Source organism: Pinus tabuliformis, chromosome 2_1, assembly GCF_031772625.1.
Source record: "Pinus tabuliformis cultivar Carrire ecotype Pingquan chromosome 2_1, CPIR1, whole genome shotgun sequence".
Classification (NCBI taxonomy): Eukaryota; Viridiplantae; Streptophyta; class Pinopsida; order Pinales; family Pinaceae; genus Pinus; species Pinus tabuliformis.
In genome coordinates, this window is record NC_142299.1 from 642,677,383 (window position 1) to 642,698,360 (window position 20,978).

General features: G+C 39.9%; 1 protein-coding gene across 2 annotated transcripts in view; it reads right to left on the reverse strand.

Annotated features, from left to right (window-relative positions):
- The window catches only part of LOC149202209 (uncharacterized), a 511,066-nt gene that overhangs the window by 127,915 nt on the left and 362,173 nt on the right, over positions 1-20,978 (reverse strand). For both annotated transcript variants that reach the window (XM_089403126.1, XM_089403125.1), the window contains one exon: positions 17,606-17,678. In XM_089403126.1, the coding sequence (XP_089259252.1) occupies positions 17,606-17,678 (73 nt within the window). The remainder of the gene's footprint in view (positions 1-17,605; positions 17,679-20,978) is intronic.

Genomic DNA, 20,978 nt, shown 5'->3' on the forward strand with positions numbered 1-20,978 from the left:
CTTCTGTAATTTTGATTGGGAGCTGGTCTGGTCTTACTTTCAGTTGGTCAATTCTCAATTTCAATTTTGTCTGGTTGCTAAGTCAATCCCATCTGGCAATTCGCCCCTGGTTGTTAAGTCAATCCCATCTGGCAATTCGCCCCTGCGTGGGTAGTAATGTTTTGAATCCTCTTCCTGGGGCTCCAAGGGGAGCCCGCTGACGTCTAATTCTGGTTTTGCATATGTGGTCTGGTGCTGCCCCTGCGTGGGAGCGTTACTTCTGTGCTTGGTCTGTTTGGTTTTGTGAAGGCTTTCCCGGAGAGGGAGACCTCAGAATTTTGTTCTTGGTTCCCAGAGAGCTACCAGAAGCCCTGGAAGACTTGCTTCACAGTTTGTAATTTTCACTTGTACAGTTAATATATGAATTAGATAGCCTTTATGTAGAAAAAAAAAAATAATTCATTTTCTAACTACTTTCTTGGTCCATTTCCCAACCACTTGGTCCATGATGTCTCCAACGACTAATTAGACCCTGTAACGACTACTTAACTTGTCAAACAACTAGTTTGAATGTTTGAATCTAAGTTGCAGGAAACGCCGAAACGTTGCAGAGTTTCCGAAATGGGTACGTATAGAAATGTCACCTCCCAAAAATGGAAATGTCAACTAAAACGCCAACTGAAACGTCACACACACACACACACACACACACACACATATATATATACAAGTTATAAATAAGTGAATAACACATTATCTTGCAAGTAAAAAGGGAATAAGGCCCATAGATGACAATTTAGAAGGAAAATCAAGTCTATATTAACTCTCATAGATGAGTACATGATCGTCGAGTTTTGGGTACGGGTACGGCCCGAAACGTCGGGTTCCTAGAAGTGTCGTGCAACATAGGTTTGAATTGACTTTCTCCCTTTACTAACTCAACCACCTAGAAATTGGTTCTCCAATGCCCTTGAGTATTAGACAATTCAAGCACCTGGGTTTGGCTAAACTAGCCATGATCTGAGCTAGATCTCTCTTGGAATATTCAAATCCTGCCTAGTATTGCCACATCATCACCTGCTTTGTCACAACATCTGCCACCTATGCTAGTCCCATAATGCCATAAGGAATCTTGAGAATCTAACACGGGTATTGTTCCTCTCATTCTACTAATCACTTTTGACACAATACATGCATGATCCTGCCCAATTTCGCCCTTCTTCTGCTAGGCTAGAACCCTATTTTGAATTGTTGACCAAGTTTGACTAAGTGTTGATTTGGGGTAGCATCGAATGTGCTCTAGCCACGAAAATTGTTGGAGAGGCTCAAACACATGAGATCTCCAAGACCCAGAAATGGTTTGGGCAAAATCTAACCAGTTTGGAAGATATTAAAATAATTAATATTTTTAATGGAGTCCCTAAGTCTAAACTTAGGGAAAATAAAATATTAATGTGAATTAATATAAAACTAAGTTAGAATGGTCCAAAAGTCATGGATCAAACCAGATCTAATCTTAGCCGTTGATTAGGGACTTAATCTCGGCCGTTGATGGACCAACAAGAAAAGTATAAGAAGAGGCTTGAGGGTTAGGTCGAAAACAGACTAAGGGAGACCAGTCAGTTCGATTTTTGGAGCGGGGTTAGCTGAGAAATTCGAACTAGTGGTTTGGAGAGCAGAAGGAGGCAGCAAGTACGGAGAAGAGAGTCAACATCAGCAACAAAAGACCAGCGCTTAGGCAGGAGAGGCAGACGCAGGGCCCTTCAAGCAGACGCTGAGACAGCAGGAGACTGCGCAGTGACTAGAGGGTTTGCGTGGGTGATGCGGAGAGGCCCAGGGCTGATGCAGACAAGTAGGGGCTGATGCATAGTGTCTGGGAGCTACGCAAAAGTCAGCCAGGCTGACACTGGGACTGGGAGAAGTGCTGGAGAATTTTTCTCTCTGTTGGGTAAGCCAGTTTGGCACTCGGTTATACTGAAGAATTGTTGAATAATAAAATCCTCCCTTGCTGCATCGGTTTTCCCACATTGGGTTTTTCTGGGGACTGTTGTCCAAAATATATGTGTCGATGTGTTGATTCTTGTGCATGTGTTTGTTTCTGTCTTATGGTGTGATATTTGCAGCAGAATTTATTTTAATGTTTATTGAAGGAATTTCATAAATAACCTATTGAAAATAAGTAGGCAAAGTAAATCAGATGTTGCAGTGATAGAATTTTCACATGGTATCAGAGCGAATAATGAGAGACGGGAAGGGAAAATCACTTATGGGTTGAGACCATGATGCAGAGGCATCCACTTCAGGGGACTCGCATAGATTTTCAAAAAATTGCACAAGAGATTTTGATTTCTCCATGTTGGCTTCTAGATGGAAGAAGAAGTGGCTTGTATGACTAGTTTTGCATCATCAAAAGTATGGTATATAGACAGTGGAGCCTCTTGGCATATGACGGGAATCAAGGAATGTTTCTCAGATTATCTAGAAGAGAAGATGAACTTTCTCACCATGGGGAACAAGGCAGTGTACTCCAATAGGGAAGGGTACCATAGTTTTTCAAACAAAATCAGGAGAACGGTTCCGTGCTACAAATGTGTTGCATGTACCAGGATTTGGGATGAACTTACTTTTTGTGTCACAACTTCAAGGCAAGGGCTATGACGTCTACTTCATCAAGGAGAAGGTATATGTCAAACACACGAGCTAGAAAAAGAAAGTGCAGATCAGGATCAAAAGTAACAGGTTGTACAGATTACAACTAGAATCACCAATGGCACTAATAGGTAGTCATGGCGACAAGGACTTGAACGAACTATGGCATAGAAAAATGGGACATTTGCACCATGGGGCTTTGAGAATTCTCAGGAGCACTGTAACAGGAGTTCTGGATCTTAGTACGGAACGAGATGATGTATGTAGAGGATGTGCTCTAAGAAAGTATTCCAAGGCAGCATTTTCTAGGAGTAAACACAGGGCCAAGAGTGTACTAGGATTGATACACTCAGATATTTGCGGACCTATGTCCACCAAAGCTCTTAGTGGTGCCTCTGGGGTTTCGACCTGCAGCCCCTCAATGAACCATGTGAAAAATCGTAAACCCGACTCCTATTGCAGCAACTGGAAAGAATTCTCCTCATTGTTAAATTAATTTTTAACAATTTATTTACTGTGTGCTACAACAAATACTGAATCAATCACACTGCAACCTGCACAAATAAAACTATAGAAGAAATAAACGTTGGAAGAAATACTGCGGAAGAAAAACCTAACTCGGGAAAACTGATGCAGCAACTGAGGGTTTTATTATTATGAAAGAGAGAAATAATCTGAGTACAACTGGATGCTGAAACTGGCAATCCTACAGAGAAAAACTAGCAAGAAAATATAGTGAGGAATTTCCTCACTCCACAGGCAAATCTGGGCTCTGACCTCAGCTCAAATTGAGTCGTCCAAATTGGCTATGCGCAGTCACTGCATCACCCTAGCACAGTTGCTCCTGCACTCAACTCGAAACAACTTCTCCTCAAGCCGTCTAATCAGCTACTGTCTGGGAAAATGATTCTATAAGCCTCTGGAACTTCTGCCCAGCTTCTGACACTAAAGCTCTGCTTCTCCCCAGCAAAATCGAAATTGCCTATACAAGCTACTGCGCCGCTCTGTGTCAGACTCATTGTGGCTCCTCTTCCTCTCTGCAAATGCACTCACTAGAACTGGAATCATTCCTCTGGCTTCACTGTCCCTACCCCTCTCCCACTTCTTCGATTTCTCTGGCTCTCTCTCCGGCAACTGAATGCTGCTACTCATGAAATCGATTTGCTCATGAAATCGAACTACACAAGTGATTTCTCCAAGCCCTGTCGACTTCTTCTTATAATCCTTTGTTGAGACTTCAACGGCCAAGATTGGATCTTAATCGATGGCTAGGATTAACTTGAAGTCAATCCATGTGAGTTTCTAGAACATTCACACCATAACTTAATTAATTTTGATTAATTAGTCATATACCCTAAGTTTAGACATAGCAAATATTAAAAAACTGACTAATAATCTAATTAAATCATTTCTAGGCAGAATTTCCAAAAACGATTTTTGGTTTTTGGAGATCTTATGCATTCTAGCCTTTCACAAAATTTCAAGGCTAGAACACATTCGATGTTATAAAAACTAACAGCTTCTTCCCAGTGCATGCCTCGTCAAATGTCATCATGCCAAGTGCTCTATGTGGGACCCTGTTCTGCATATAAACCTCCATACTGCATGCCTCTACCCATAAATAGCATGGGAGATCCTGGTCATACAACAATGCTCTCGTTGCCTCCAAGAGAGAGTGCTTCTTCCTCTTAGCAAACCCATTTTGCTGTAAGTTGTAAGGAACCATCCACTCTCTCCTGATTCCTGCCCTGGTATAGAACTCCTGGAATTCTTTGGTTGTGTACTCACCTCCATTATCTGACTGAAGAGTTTGGATTTTTCTTCCTATAACATTCTCCAATAGAGCCTTAAAATCCTAAAAATGACTAAAGACCTAATCCTTGGTCTTCAAGAAACAGATATAGGTCTTCATGCAGAAATCATCGATATAAGTTGCAAAATACTCATATCCCCTGAGAAATTTCATCAACATCAGCCCACATATATCTAAATGCACAAAGTCAAGTATCCCCTGCGATTTGTTGTCACTCCTTGGAAAAGTTGCTTTCACAAACTTCCCCAACACACATCCTCTACAAATGTCATCATGCTCTGTGCTCACCTCTAGAACACCTGTCACCGTCTCACGAAGCAGTTTGAGTGCTCCATGATGAATATGGCCCATCCTTCTATGCCATAGCTCCCCTAATCCCTCGGACTGTTGCTGCTAACTAGTGCCTTAGGAGTATTCATATGCAACTTGTACAACCAACCGCTCCTTACTCCAATTGCTATAGGTGACCTCCAATCCTTGTGCTTCAACAACACCTTCGCCCCTCTAAAGATAACATCATATCCTTTGTCCTAAAGGATTGATACAGAGATCAAGTTCATCCCCAAACCTGGCACATGCAACACGTCATGATCGAAATTTGCTTTCCATTCTCCCTCTAAAATAAAACAGTCCCTCTTGCAACTGGGTTGCACTTGGACTTGTTCCCCATTCGAATCTAAAATCTCATGTCCTCCTTATAACTGGAGAAGTACTCTCTAACTTTTGTCACATGGAATGACGCTCCACTGTCTATATACCAGACAACCTGTGAAGTTGAGCTAGATAGGCAATCTATCTGTGTCAGTTGAAGTTGCTACTTGCTTCTTGCCCTTCTTCTTCCTTTATGGACAATTGTTGACATAGTGGCCAAACTCATGACAACCATAGCACTTGACCTTTGGTAGGTCCTTCTTCTTTTCTCCTTTTTAGCCAGATCCCTTACTAGATCCCTTCTTCGCCTTTCCTTTTCCTGCGAAGGCTATGTCTTCTTGCTCCCTCCCAACCTTCGAACCTTTGGCACTGCTGCTACAAATGCCATTGACCAACCAGAGCCTTAGCTTTTCCTAAGTGAAATCACTCCATAGGTGATACCATCCTAGAAGTGTATCTTGCCCATTGACCACTTGGACGAACACACTCCATTCCTTGGAAAGCTCATTTAGTGTTGAAAATTGGCCACTTCAGTTGGAAATTGGCAAATGATTGAGAAAACTCAATTTTTCAAATTGGACCAAGTCAGCCTAAAAGAGTACAAGTCAGCCCCACAAGTAAAATGATCCCTCAACCACATATAAATACACCATCGTTGGACATCATTGGACACACCACACATCACATTAATCTAATCTGAAATTATAGAGCGAGTTCACACCTATGAAGGAGCAAGGAGTCTTTTTTATGTTTGAGTTGACCAACACTTTCTCTCTCTTTCGACTTGTGTTGACCTGGGCTATTTGACTCCGTTTAACTGAGGGTTTTGGACTGTCTTGGAGGCTGAACTTGTTAGGAGGATGGTGACTCTTTTTGACCGAATGTTTACTTCTGTTCTAGCCATGTTGATTGAGGTTGACTGCACTGTTTGACTAGATTTTGAATGTAGGGCGAATCTCTCTCATTTGACCAAAGATTACAAGAAGGTTTTGCATCTGGTTGGCAAAATCCTTGACCAAGGAAGAAAGTCGAATCTTCGATTCTGCGTGGACCAAATTTCAAACTATTTTGTTGGGCATTGAACGCAGGTTGACTGTGACTTTAATCGAGATTTTTCAGAGGTATTGCAGACTGAAATTCGACCCTTTGACTAGGTTGTTGACTAGTAGTAGATTATTGATCTTTGACTGGTGTTGACATGATTTGACTCTCATTCTCTTGGTAGTCAAAGGTTTGACTTTGATTGGTTTATAAATGTACTATTGGACTATGTATCTCAACTTGAACATTGATTGAATAAGAAGAAGAAGAATTGATTTTGGGCTTACCCCCTTATGGGCTTTTTCCTTAGTCTTTGACCAAAAATCTCTATGTCTCATTGTGCTTAGCTATCTTCGACTGTGCATTATTGTTTATTGTTCTATCTATAATAGCTTAACTATTACTCGAGTGAATAAAATTGTTTTAAGTAATTATTGTAGCATAAAACATGTGAAAAATTAACATGGTACCAGAGCTTAGGTGAAGATTAGCCTTTGGAGAATAGAGAATTCCCCCTTGAGAAACTTTTCATGTTAATTGGTGATCAACTCTCTTAGACAAGATGACTTACTCCTACTTCAAGATTGAAGAGAAATCGAATGATGCATATTGCCCACCACTAGTGGGTGACCCATATAGGAGGATTTTTCTCCTAGATTTCTCTTCATCTAACAGAAAATAGCCACTTGATAGCTCAAAGCGCTACCATTCTCTGCCACCTAAGCCAACTATTGTATACCCTCACTCATCTATCATGATTGTGTCTTTGAAGGTGGGCCTTCGAACCTTGAAGGTATTATTTTTCATTATATAATTGGGTGTTTATGCTTGCTTTTCTTAGGCACAAATGGGCATGGATTAGTGGGGGCATGTGGAGGAAAGAACGAGTTTTGACTGTACCCTTGTTCCCTTACCTCAATTGGGGTGGTTAATCTTGTATCCTAATCCTGTGAGATCTCCTTTACTGGCTACTAGCTTTAGGAGTGGCACTATGTGCAAAACCTTGATTTTGGTTTCGTGGTCCCTATTACCACTCAAAGGGGATCCCTAAAGGGCAAATGCTAGACCAAGGGCAACAAATGGAGGTTTAGTCCACCATCACCTCAGTTAAGGTTCCCTTCTATTTACGAAGTTTCACCAATGGGAGGAGACTCAGTATATTATGGAGTCACCGATGAAGGATAAGTCAATGAATGATGTGGTGTGACCCAAACAATCTCTTTCCTAGAAGAGTTAGAAAGATAAGGCTTTCTTGCCTTCTAAGCAGTGAAGCACCACCCGCATAAGACCCGCGAGTACCCGCGGGTCTTGGCAAGTTCTATAGCGAGTCGGGTCACTCGCATAGAACCTGCGCTTAAGACCCAGACTCGGCGATGTTTTATTAAACCTGGCTACCCTTATAAGACTCACGAGTTTGTCATAAGACCCACATTGGACCCTTATAGGACCCTACAACCTCAGAAGGCAATTTTTTTTTTCTCTTTTTTTTCTTTTCTTTTTCGGAAATGAGGTAGAGGGAAAGGGAAATTGGAGACAAGAAAATGATTTATAAGCACCTCTCTCCCTTCCATTTGTCATTCACTTGTCATTTGAGTGTTTAGCTAATTTCCATGAGTGTTGAGTGACTCTATTGCACAGTGAAGGAGCTCTTGGAGGAGGCTAAAGGAGGCCTCATCTGATCAGAACCAGCTTCAGGTAAGCTTCATGAACCTTGTTTGAATGTTTTCCATGTAATTTTTTTTTAATTTTTTGTATTCAATTTAATCTTTTTTCGGTTTTCAATTTTGTTTTAGTTTGCCAATTTTTTTGGGCCTATGGCTGAGTTTGGGCCCGTGTGTGGCTAACAAACTCAGCTACAGGCCCGTGTGTGGCTGAGAAGTTCAACCATAGGGTCTACGAGCTGAGGAGGACTGCCTTCTCAGCCCGCAGGCCCTGTGGCTAAGTTTCTTAACCACACATAGGACTATGTGGCTGAGAAACTCAGCCACAAAACCAAAGAAAATTGCAAACTAAAAAAATAAAAAACCAAAAAAATATGAATTAAATTTTAATTTTTAATTCTTTTCTTCCAGATTCTGTCACCATGCCACCAAAGGGTTCTTGAAAGTCTCGTGATCCGACATGGGCACATGCTCAACGAATCATTGTTGGTAATGACCACCATGTCAAGCGCAATTATTGCAATGCCACAATGCATGCAGGCATAAACGTGCTAAAATAACACCTAGCTAGAATTCCTGGGAATAGTGTGGGATGTTGTCAAAATTGCCCTAATGAAGTCAGTAGTGAAATGGCAGCTACTTTGGAAGCCATTAAAGAAGAAAGTTCTAAGAGGGCAAAAAGGAAAGATGAGAAGCCATTAAAGAAGAAAGTTCTAAGAGGGCAAAAAGGAAAGATGAGATTATTGGGATAGGTAGATCTTCATCTCAGAGTGGAACACAGATTCAAAGTCGAGGTATTGGTAACTCCTCTTCAAGTGTTGTGGAAAATAGGAGTATAACCTCTTCTTCTTCAGTCCTCTTACAACTCCAGGATCTCAAACAACCTTGGATAGTTTTAATAAAGGAAGAGGAAGGAGGCAGATATGGCAGTGAGGAGGTTTTGGTACTGTTGACCACTATGTGTCAACTACCCATAGCAGTGCACCCCCTTTTCGCAAAAGGGATAGTGCTTGATCAATATGTCCATGCCATTCGAAAGTCATCGTCGACATGATCATGTGATGTTGTAAACCTAGTCTGCATGTGTAAATTGTAAATAATCTTAGCAGATCTGAGTCATGTATGTCAATTGCCTAGGTGGACCTAATTTTCTAGTGATAATCTACGTTCCGGAAGGTTTTTTGTCTCACCGAACCATGATCGGCAGAGTTTTCCTTCAGCCTAACGCGAAAGTCAGAATGAATTTTGTCTTTAAAATCTTAGGGGAATCCTAGTGTGTTGATCTGCTAGATTATATTTGGTTACAAATCTGGGTGGTCTATGAAGGTCTATGTCAAATGGGTTTTCCCCCTTGAGATGCAAAATTGTAAAAATCATGATGTAAAGTGTCTTGAAGGTTAGAAAATGTTTTAATCCCCTCATAAGTCCTAAGTCCTAGGTCCTAGGTGATTTTTCCAAAGGCTAAGTTCAAGGATCCAAAAATAAAAAATAAAAAACAATAAAAAATAAAAGATATAAATAATAAAAAAAAAAAATTAAAAAAATTAAAAATTAAAAATAACTAAAAAATAAAATAAAATAAAATTTAAAAAAAATAAAAATTTGAAAAATAAAATAAAATAACAATAAGTCAAATTTTTGAGTAAATAAATGCAGAATTATAATTGTTTAATATATTAAAATGCATTTAAAAATTCGATGGATGAGATTAAAAGAAATCTTGATCCTCATCGACAGTCGAGATTAGTTTGACATGGGTCACTCGAACTAGCTGTTGGGAATTTTTCCTTTAAATAGGGTGTTAGGGGCCATTTGAGATCAGATTAGATCGGAGAGTCTTGTGTTGAAGAAAGCTCTCTTGTAAACTTTTTCTTATGCAATAAAGAAAGACTTTGGGGTTGAAATCTTGCTGGTGTTACTCTCTTGAAGTGCTATAAGCTGTTTCATTTTTCTGCATAAATTTAGTTTTAGCCATTGGTAATAGCTTGATGAAGAGTGATGTTGAACACAGGTATCTTGTTCACTCACTAGGGTTTTAATGGTAGTAGAATTTTTGGAAATAATGGCAGGTATCTCCATTAGATCTGGAATTTAGTACTGTTTTTTCCCTCTTTATTGATGGTTGAAGTGAGCTGTGCAGGAAATCTAGATTGAGAAGATCAGCGGGCGTTTGGGGAAGTTCTCGGCTGAACCAGCCAACTCCCGCAAAGCATTTTCTTGAAGAGCCCAGCCAGTTTTAATTCTGGGTCTATCATTTTAATTTATCTTTTGAATGCATGAGAAGTTTTCTGAAGTGCCTCATAGTAAATCTAAAGTTCTGAAAATATTTATGTGGATTACTGACAAATCTGGCTGTTGTAGAGTCATAAATCTGTAAATATTGTAACTGGTTTTTAGGGTTTTCAGTTTTGTTTCTTGATGTTCTGTTTTTTCCATTACAGGTTGCAAGTATAGATTTTAAAAGTTCTTCAAGGTTTTCCATCAGGCAATCAGGGTTTCCATTATGCAATCTGAAGCAGGAAGGGTTTAAAGGTTTAATCAATTTTCCGGATTACGGGTCTGCTACCTGTGTTTTTAATTTTCACTGCCGCCTGGGTTTTACTGCTGCAGAAAAATTTTAATTTTTTTTTAGAGACTGCAGGCATTGCTGCTCCCTTCAGCGTGCACAAGACTGGCGTATTCAGCATTCCACGCATCTGCATGTAGCTTCATTTCATCACCCTTCTCAGCGTTTTTCAAACCTGCAGAATCGCAACTCTAAGCTGTTGTACGCAGACCCTGTCCTAGGTATCCACTTAGCCTACTCTTCATTGCTATCCAAAACCGTACCTCACACTGCTTCCTCCGCACTTGCTCATTGCCAAACCTACAAATAAATCAAACTGCCTTTATCGCAGTCCATTCTCCCAATGTTCTTCCGCTGTCCATCCACCTGCAAAAGCAAAGAAAGAGCCTTAAGCCCTCATGCAGTTAGGTTTTCCCTCAGCTCCCTCACTTGCTGGCTGATATCTCTCTTACGTTGCCTCTTCTCCTTTCGCCCTCGCTTGCCCATCCACGCAGCCCTACAAATATCTTCCAACTCCGCTGCAAATCTATTGCTTTCTCCTCAATCCACTGTTGTAGTCGAGTTCACTCCAACATTCGCTCACCTGCAAACTGTAGCATCTCTCTGCCATTCTGCAAACTGTAGCAGTTTGTCAGAGCTGCTAGGACAGACAAGAGAGCGCAGGAAGCCTAAAAAGATATCAAGCTTTGGTAGCTCAGGTTATATAACCCTCTAGTTTTCAAGAAGCCGCACAGCATCAGGTATGGGTGCATGCCATGGTAGAAGAATATAATTCTATCATGACAAATGATGTGTGGGAGGTAGTGCTTAGACTAGAAGGCAGATCAGTTGTAGGTTCCAGATGGATCTACAAGATCAAGTACGCTGCAGATGGCAGTGTAGAGAAGTGTAAGGCTAGATTCGTGGCAAAGGGGTATGCACAGAAGGAAGGGATAGACTATGAGGAGACCTTCGCCCCAATTGCTAGATATACCTCTATTAGATCTGTAATATCCCTAGCAGCGCAATTAGGATGGGAGATTCACCAGATGGACGTCAAGCCAACATTCTTGAATGGGGTGATAGAGGAAGAGGTGTATATAGAGCAGCCTGAAGGCTTCGAAACTCATGAGAAGCACACTCAAGTATGCAAGTTGAAGAAAGCACTATATGGGCTCAAGCAGGCACCCAAGGTGTGGTATGGTCGGATTGACAGTTATTTGCAGCAGTTGGGATTCATCAAGAGTGATGCAGATCCCAATCTCTACTATTTGATGGTGGAGAATGAGCCCCTTATTCTGGTCTTGTATGTAGATAACCTGTTTCTGACAGCATCATCAAGGCTTATAAAGGACTGCAAAAGGAACCTTGAAGAAGAATTCAATATGAAGGATATGGGGTTAATGCACTATTTTCTAGGATTAGAAGTATGGTAGAAGAGTGGGGAGATTTTCCTTGGGCAAGGGAGATATGCTACAAATATTCTGAAGAGGTTTAGAATGCAGGATTGTCAGGCCATGACGAAGCCCATGATCACCAATTGGAAGAAAATAGATGCATCAGGGGACAAGGAAGTCGACCCCACCTTGTACAAAAAGCTCATTGGGTCACTCATGTATCTGGTTAACACTAGGCCAGACATTTGTTTTGCTATCAATACCCTTAGTTAGTTCATGGTGGAACCGAAAAGGGTACATTAGGCAATAGCGAGGCACATTCTTAGATATGTGTGTGGAGCAATCAGATATGGTTTGAAATACTTTCGAGGAGATGACGTCAGATTATGCGGATTCACAAATGCAGATTGGGCAGGTAGTTCAGTGGATAGGAAAAGTACCTCTGAGTACTGCTTCAGTGTTGGATCAGGAATGGTCTCTTGGTGCAACAGGACGCAGAAGTCAGTAGCACTGAGCTCAGCAGAAGCTAAATATATGGCAACTGGCACAGCTACGTGTGAGGCCATATTGCTTAGGAAGTTGCTCGTGAGTTTGTTCAGGAAGAAGATGGGAGCGACCAGTGTTTATTATGATAATCAGAGTTGTATAAAACACTCTGAGAATCCAGTATTTCATGATAGGTCAAATCACATTGATATCAGATGTCATTTCATCTGGGACTATGTTCAGCATGGGGCAGTCCAACTGCAGTATGTTCCCACAGGAGATTAGGTAGCAGACATACTCACGAAAGCTCTAGGGAGAGCTAAGTTCATCCAGCTCAGGGAACAAATGGGTATGTTGGAGAATTCGTTTCAGTAGTAGATGGATTCTCATTTGCAGCAAAAACAAATTAGAGGGAGTTGCAGTGCAAATGCAGTAGTTGACAACAGTTCAGCAGGGTTAGCAACAGCACAAATGCAGCTCACGTCAGAGTTGTGCAGTAGTTGGTGGGCAACAACAACCAAACATCAGTAGCGTGACAGGAGGTGGTGCAAAGACAGGGTATTGCTTCAGTAGGTTGCAGCGTTAGAGCTTAGAATACATTCCTCGCTAAGAGGGAGTGTTAGTTTTTATAGCATCGGATGTGTTCTAGCCACGAAATTTGGTGGAGGCTAGAATACATGTTTTCTCCAAAACCCATAAATCGTTTCTGGAAATTTCACCTAGAGACGCCTTAATTAAAATTATTAATCTTTTTTTAAGGTGCCTAAGTCTAAACTTAGGAAAACTGATTAATTAAAGGGTATTAATTAAGTCATGGTGGGAATCTTCTAGAAGGAGACATGGATCGAGTCCTAGTTAATCTTAGCCATCGATTATGTTTTAATCTTGGTCGTTGATGTCTCAACGAGAGATTATAAGAAGAAATTCGATGGGCGTTGGAGAACACATTCAAGACACTAAGGCAGTTACTCAGTTGCCCAGGAAGATCAATTTTCTCAGTGGCTGAAGTTCATCACAGGAGATAGAGCCAGTGGGTGAGTTGCAGGGCTAAGAAAGGGCATCAACAGTGATCCAAGAAGTGCAAGACGGATTCAGGATGAGACAACATGAGTAGAGAGGGAGAGACGCAGTCACTGTGGAGAGGTTGACGCAGAGATACCTGCGTATAGGCAGAGGGTCCATCTCGGGGTCAGGAAGTCGTTGTGGCGAGTGAGAAATTTGTTCTAACTTTTTCCCAGTATTTTACTTTGTTTGATGTACGAATTCTTGTAATTGAATTAATGCTGAAGAATTAATAAAGAAACCCTCATCTGCTGCATCAGTTATCCCACATTGGGTTTTTCCAGGGACAATTGTCCAAAGATGACAATGCCAATATCTTTATGTGTGTGCTAGAGTTTCTCTAATTTTCAGTATTTATTTTCTTCCGCAGTGTTTGTTTTGTGAAGACTGTGTGTATATGTTTCGATATTTGTCGTAGGAAGCTTAAAATAATTTGTTTAATTAATTTAACAAATAGAAGAAATATTATCAGTTGTTGTAGTAGGATTCTAGGTTTCGGAATTTTCATACCTCTGGTCCTAGAAGTGACTCGCTTTGCTTTCCCAATGATCTCCTGATCTCCAACAACTAAAACAATCATTTTTCGGCACTTCGAATTGGGGTTTCTAGCTGCTCGGCCTCTTTGCAAAAATAATTCAGCCTCCCTGCTACTGCTACTCTGCTGCTGGGAGACTTTTGTTGAAATGACTTTGTTTCTCCCTCAATCTTCCTTGTTTGGCTCGAACTCCCCTTCCTGCTGAATGACTGCACTGGATAGCTCAATTTGCCCAAGAACTCACTCTCCTAATGTGTCTATCGCTATCCCATCATACTGCTCTTATAATCTCTCGTTGGTGAACCAACGACCACGATTAGATCCCCATCGACGGCTAAGATCATCTCAAACACAATCCGTGTGAGTTTCTAGGGAATTCTCACCTTTTTCAATTAATTGTTGTTAATTAATCACTTTTCCTAAGTTAGACTTGGGAAATATTTAACTATTCATCAATTAACTTAATTGAGATATCTCTAAGTGTTCTCTCCTGGAACCTTTTCTAGTTTTTGGAGATCTTGTGTTTCTTAGCCTCTCTGACCAATGTCAAGACTAGAACACCTGCCCGATGCTACAAAAATAACAAGGTTTGCATACTTCAGGGACAAGCTTAGAGTAGTTGAGAATGCTTCCCTTCGTTAGAGGGAGTGTTGTAGCATCAAGGACAGACATTCTCCCTAGGTGGTTTGAGTGAGTGTCAAAATGGTCCAGAGAGCATCCAGTCAGAAGGTTCCAATCATATTGCCAAGCGCTGCTTGGCTAGTGGGTAGAGTGAGTGCCTTTAGCATCAGGTGTGAAAATTTCAATCTATCACAAGAAGTTGAAATTATTTTCCTAATTGTTAATTTATTTAACAATTTATTTGCAGTTTGCCACGACAAATACCAAATAATTCACACGGTGATTTTCACAAATAAACTGCGGAAGAAAAATAGTGCTTGAATCTAAGAAAATCTAGGACACACACACATAAAAATGACACAGTTATTTTTGGACAAATGTCCCCGAAAAAACCTATCTTGGGAAAATTGGTGCAGAAGATGAGGGTTTTATTATTATTCAACAGTGAAATTTGACTACAATCTATGGATGTCCAACTAGAAATCCAAACAACAAGTAAATCTGGCCAAAATTACCTCAGGGGATTTCTCTTCCTCCACAAGCAACCTCGACACAACTTTCCTTCGGAAAACTCGTCCTCCTAGACCCTGTGCGTCAACTTCTCTGTAGTGTTTGCATAGACCCTTAGATGTCTAGACCAAAAATGCCTATGATGGAGTCGTTCTCCCTGTCTCTACTGAGGAAACTGATTCTCCAACCCTCTGGAAGACTTTCCTGGCCTCTAGAAGCTGAATCGATTTTTCCTCTAGCCAAATCGAATTGCTCTTCTAAAGCAACTAAGTAGTCCTCAATGCTGCCTCACTGGAAATAACTCAGCCCCTTGCTATTGCCTCTTCGGATCTGGAAAACTTCTTGCGGATCACTGTCTCTGCCCCTCACTAACTCTCCTTCAATCTCTGGCTCTCCAGCAACTACCGCTGCACTCTGGAAATCGATCTTCCATGGAAATCGAATTGCTGAAGTGTGTTCTCCAAGTGCCCATAGACTTCTTCTTATAATCCTTTGTTGGGGCTCCAACAGCCAAGGTTAAATCTTAATGAAGGGCTATGATCATCTTGAAGTTGATCGTGTGAGCTTCTAGACTATTCTCACCTTGACTTAATTAGTTCTGAATAATTAAACTTAGGAAATATTTTAGAATCGGCTAATAATCTAATTATGTCATCTCTAGGTGGAATTTCCATAAACGATTTCTGGGTTTTTGAGATCTCACGTATTCTAGCCTCTCCACCAGATTTCGTGGCTAGAACACATCTAATGCTACAAAAACTAACATCGGACAATTGTATTACCATTCAATTGGCATGAAGGAATGGTAATTGCCCAGGGTTTCACCATAAGTCAGAGGTACTAACCTAATTCCAAGTGACAACTTGGATAATTGGTGACTTTTCTCGAAGTAACGATTTGTTGAGCATGATGCTAATGGAAGATGCTTTCCACATGAAGTGGTTAGATACATTAACAAAACAAGCTCATTCAATATTTCCTTGGAAGGAGAACTTTTTCAACAAAGTGAAAATCTGAAGAAGTCAAGGTGAATACCTCCTTAGCTAAGAGGGAGTGCTGATTTTTGGGCTAGCTGCGGTTCCCAGCTAATCTGGTCGGCCCTCAAAAGAAATTAAAAAAAAAAAAATTTATATTTAAATTTTGAATTTAATTTGCCTCCAAAATGCTCAAGTCGGCCCCAAAAAGATCAGGTCAGCCCAGCCATAAAGACGCACCACATGAGGCACTTTAGATCACTATATAAAGGCACTAAACCTCATCACTTGGAGACCAATTCACTCACTCTCATTCTATCTATCTCACAAGTGTGAGGAGGACTAGAGAAGAGGCTAAGTTTCATGAGGAAGATGACTTTTCTGTGGCAGCTAAATTTGTCTAAGTATTTGATGAGCGTTGTACAGCATCTTACTCTCACATGTGTGGCCGTAGCAGTTGACTGTTTGACCAAATATTCTAGGCATGATTTTCATCAGTTTGACTAAAATTGACCGAATTCCTGAGGCAACTTCAAGGGGCCGAAATTCAGCCCTGTTAATCAAGGTTGACCAAATTTTTGAGCAGCAACAAGAAGGATGAAATTTGTTACATTTGACCAGGTTTGACTTATTTGTTTTTGTGGTCAGTTTGACCTGTTTTGACTAGAAAATCAAATTGTACCTTTTGTTGAATTGAAGAATTTCTCCTATAAAAGATTGTTGGGTTTTCTCCCGAGGTCGGGTTTCGCAGGTGAAAAATTTGTGTCTCTCTTTTGTGTTTGGTTGTCTCTTTATCATCCTACTATCATTATTGCATTACTATTGAGATTTTCTATGTATAATTGCTTAATGATACATGTGACATAAGAAACTTGATTAAGAAATCATTAGAAGTAATTATCAGATTAGAAGATTAGATTTCTCCTTGAAAAATCAACAGGGATGGTATTTTGCATGGAGATGTTTTCTTGGGATTGAAAGAAGTGCTTCCTTGAATAATTTTGTAAGTTTATTGCTTTATCTTTCATAGCAAATTGTATGTGTGAAGTAGGGTTTCTATTTATGCCATGACTAAATGTTAAATTTATGTTGAAATCTTGCTCCAATATTGCATGCAAAATTGTTTTCTTTGAAGCCTAGAAGGAAACCCTGATTGTGATTCCTTATATTTAATTTCTCCCCTCACAAGAAAAATAGTTATGGTTTTAAAAATGGATGCCCTAGTCATTCCACCTTACTCCATCATAACCTCTTCATAGAATTTTAGCCCTAGAAGAGTCCATTATTTGCATTTAGGTCCTAAAATAAGGCACTAATCATTTATTTGCATTTAGGTCCTAAAATAAGGCACTTCAGTAAGCTATCAGTATGCAAATAAATGCCAAAAATACCAAGGCAACCAAAACATTAATAAATAATGATGGAACATTAGATGGTTGCACTAGTGTTGCTGCATGTCTTTTGTTTACCAGTTACAGGTAGACAGAGTGGGTCCCTAATATTGTTCATCCTAAATGCCAGGCCCAATTGGGAAAAGTTAGATGAAGAAGTTAGAGGCAGAAAGGCAATTTAAAATCATTGTGCAATTCACATAAAAGTAAAGAACTACAACCATAAATCTAAACTTCTCCCACAAAGACTATTTAAGCCAACGCAACAACGTGGAATTCAGAGGATTAACCTGCATACAAATCTCAGTTGCTCCCCTATCCCAGGCTTCAATTGTTCTTTGAGATATTTCCTCTAGTGACATCCTGGAAAGAAGGAAAAAATATTATAATGTGCAACTTCTTCATTATCAGTTTTGAAGACTCTCAAGGTAAAACAAAACCGTAAAAAAAAGGATACCAAAAGTAAGTTTAAACTATATGTCCTTCAAAAAGTGCTAAAACTCAAAATGAATCTGCGTTCTGAGCATTTTTTCCAGCAGGAAAGAGTACAGTAGTTGAAGACTGGTATATCAGCAATTTTCCCGGCAGATTTTGGCAGATTTTAGCAACAGTTGACAGGCTCGAAGATCAGATTTTAAAGAAAATGTTTATAGTGGATATGAATCAGTTTCTAAAGGACATTATTGAAGAGGGATATCTGATAGCAATGATGATGAAGCATCATTGTGTTTCCTTTGATAGTTTTTTTCTGAAGAAAATGTTATGCTTGCTTCCCTGTGGCACGTGATTTATTCCCTACAGTCAAATGGGTTAGACAAAGCAGATGATAACATGATAATTTTCTGTTAAAGAGAGAAGTTTACAGGATCACTGATATTGGCCAGATATGCTTACAGGGGCCATGGTTCCTTTTCTAAATTTATATTGCTGTAAGAGTTGTTTCAGGCTGAAGATAACCAAGTGTATCCTTCCCTGAATTGACGGTCCAATTTGAAATGTATGCAGGGGATTTCAAGTGGCCAGCCGCCAGAGGAATGATATGGAATCCTGTGCAAATTCGTTCAAAGTTGATGCTTTGCAGAGGTTTGAGATTGAAATGTTGTGGGGTTAAAATTCTGTTTAATGAAGGGATTCACTTCAGATTTTATATATGCATAAGGCCAGCTGACTCAAAGTAATACCCATCCTTTGGAGGAACGGCATAGCTCAGACTGGAGAGTGAAGATATTTTTTCTACATTGTATCAACAACACAATTATTGTTTCTCTTGATTTGTTTCTCTTGAGTTATTGTTTCTCTTGATTGATTTGTTGTTTTGCGGGGTTATTTTGAGGGATTTTGTTAGCAAATTTGTGAGGGAGATTTTGGACCTGATTGAAGGGTTTATTTTATGATTTGTGAGAGCTTCTTCTCTTCTCAAAACTTACAAATCTTCTCCAGGTACTTCATGGCTTCTATTTCTCTTTTATTTTTCTCTCAAAAAAAATCCCTATAATTTTGAAGACCCTAGGGTTTTCTATGGAAAATTTTAATTCTTGTTGCAGAAGTTGTCATGGCCCCTGAAAACAAGAATGATTCAACTTGGGTTCACTGTCATTTAAATGAGCAAGGTATAAAAATATGCAACTATTGTGGGAATAAAGTTTAGGGTGGGGAGATCCATAGAATTAAAGAACACCTAGCACATTGTAGAAGGCAAGTAAAACCTTGTAGTTTCCGACGATCTTAAAGCAGAGATGCTAAGTCTAATTGAAGCCTACAACAAAGAACAGGGAAAAATCAAAGGAATTAAAAAATATATAGGCAAAATTCAAAAGGATGATGTTGTTCTTAGTGACTATGAGTTTGAAGAATGTACGCCAAGTTTTGAAGATTCCTCTAGTTTCCCTGTTAAAGTTGGAGAGGCTACTTCTAGCCCTAGTTCAAGCGCTTTGAACTTGAAGAGAGTAACAACCAATAAAGGGATTGAGTCCTTTGTATCCCGCACCACCCCTGTTTCTCAACCCACCATTGATGCTAAATGGAAGAAAATAGATAAGGAGGCTACATATGAATGCATTGCTAAATGGTGGTATTGTGAAAATTTCTAGATAGAAATCTAATTGTAGTGTCTGACATTATTTCTTCTACTTATTAATTCAGAAATAAGTTATTCACAGTGTTTCTAAAACAAATATCGAAATAAATTCTACTGCAGCCTTCACAATTAAAATACTTCGGAAAGTAAATGCAAGGAAAAATACTAGCACAAGTACAATTGTAGGAATTTACAGGGTCAGTTCCTCAGATAGAACACCAAAGGAAACCGCTCACAAACAAATCACAGATCAATACAACAGTATTCTTGACGTGGTTAAAACCCTCAAAGAGGGAAACAGTCCATGGCCTGAGCCAACGAGGCCACTTCAGGCAATTTATTAATAAAAGAAAGAAAATTTACATAAGCTTCTCTCATGAACGGTCACCCTACAAATGACCCTCCATGCTATTTAAATGGAGATCATGAACCAATCAGGTGTTAAGCCATAAATCAAGTGTTGGTAATACCGAGGAGAGAATGAACCGTCAGATCACTTTATGTCTAGAACATATCGTGACCGTTGAATTGTAAGTTACAAAATTACATAGTAAAGAAACACACTTTACCTAACTCTATACTAGACCATGTTATACTTAACTATTTCCTATGTGTCGGAATATCCTAACATCCCCCCTTAAGAACAACTTGGGATAGGATTGAAGGATGTACAAATATGACACAATAGGAAAAGAAAGGAGGCATTAGAGCCTATCCGCCCTTAGTGACAACTTCCTAAACTGCAACCATAAATCAAAGTTTAGTAAACTTCGCCTCCGTGAGAGCCTTTGTAAAGATTTTTGCAACTTGACCATCTGTTGAACAATATTGCACTTCAAGAACATGGTCATGAATGAGCTTTCTAATGAGGTGCATGTGTAGTTCAATGTGTTTGCTGCGCTGATGTTGGACTAGATCTTTGCATAGTTGAATGGCACTTTGATTATCACACCAAAGTGTAGTCGGATGTTGTTGCTAAAAGCCAAACTCTAAGAGGATCTGATGAAGCCACAGGGCCTCTTACTAGCTTCTACGGTGCCACGATACTTTGCTTCTGCTGAAGAAAGAGAAATGGCAGTTTGTTTCTTGCAAGACCATGTAATAGGTCCAGAACCAAGAGTGAAGACATAACCTGCAGTAGACTTCTGATTAGCAGGGTCACCAGCCCAATCAGAATCAGTGAAACCAACCAATAGAGAAAATGCTTCTGCACTGTAATTAATCCCAGACTGAACTGTACCTCGAACATAACGAAGTATTCTTTTAGCTTCTTTCCAATGACTTTCATGTGGGTTTTGCATAAACCGAGCATTAAGGCCAACAGCAAAGGAAAGGTCAGGACAAGTATGGGTAGGATACAAAAGTTTTCCTACAAGCTGACGGTATAAGGTAGCATCAACTTCAGGGGAAGTACAAGTGACTGAAAGTTTGGCTCCAGATTGAAAGGGAGAAGGGGCTGGCTTACAGTCTTCCATGTGAAAGTGGTGTAGAAGATCACAGGCATACTTGGACTGGGAAAGGGAAATACTTTCCTTGGATTGCAAGACTTGAAGACCAAGAAAATAATGCAAGTGTCCTAAGTCTGT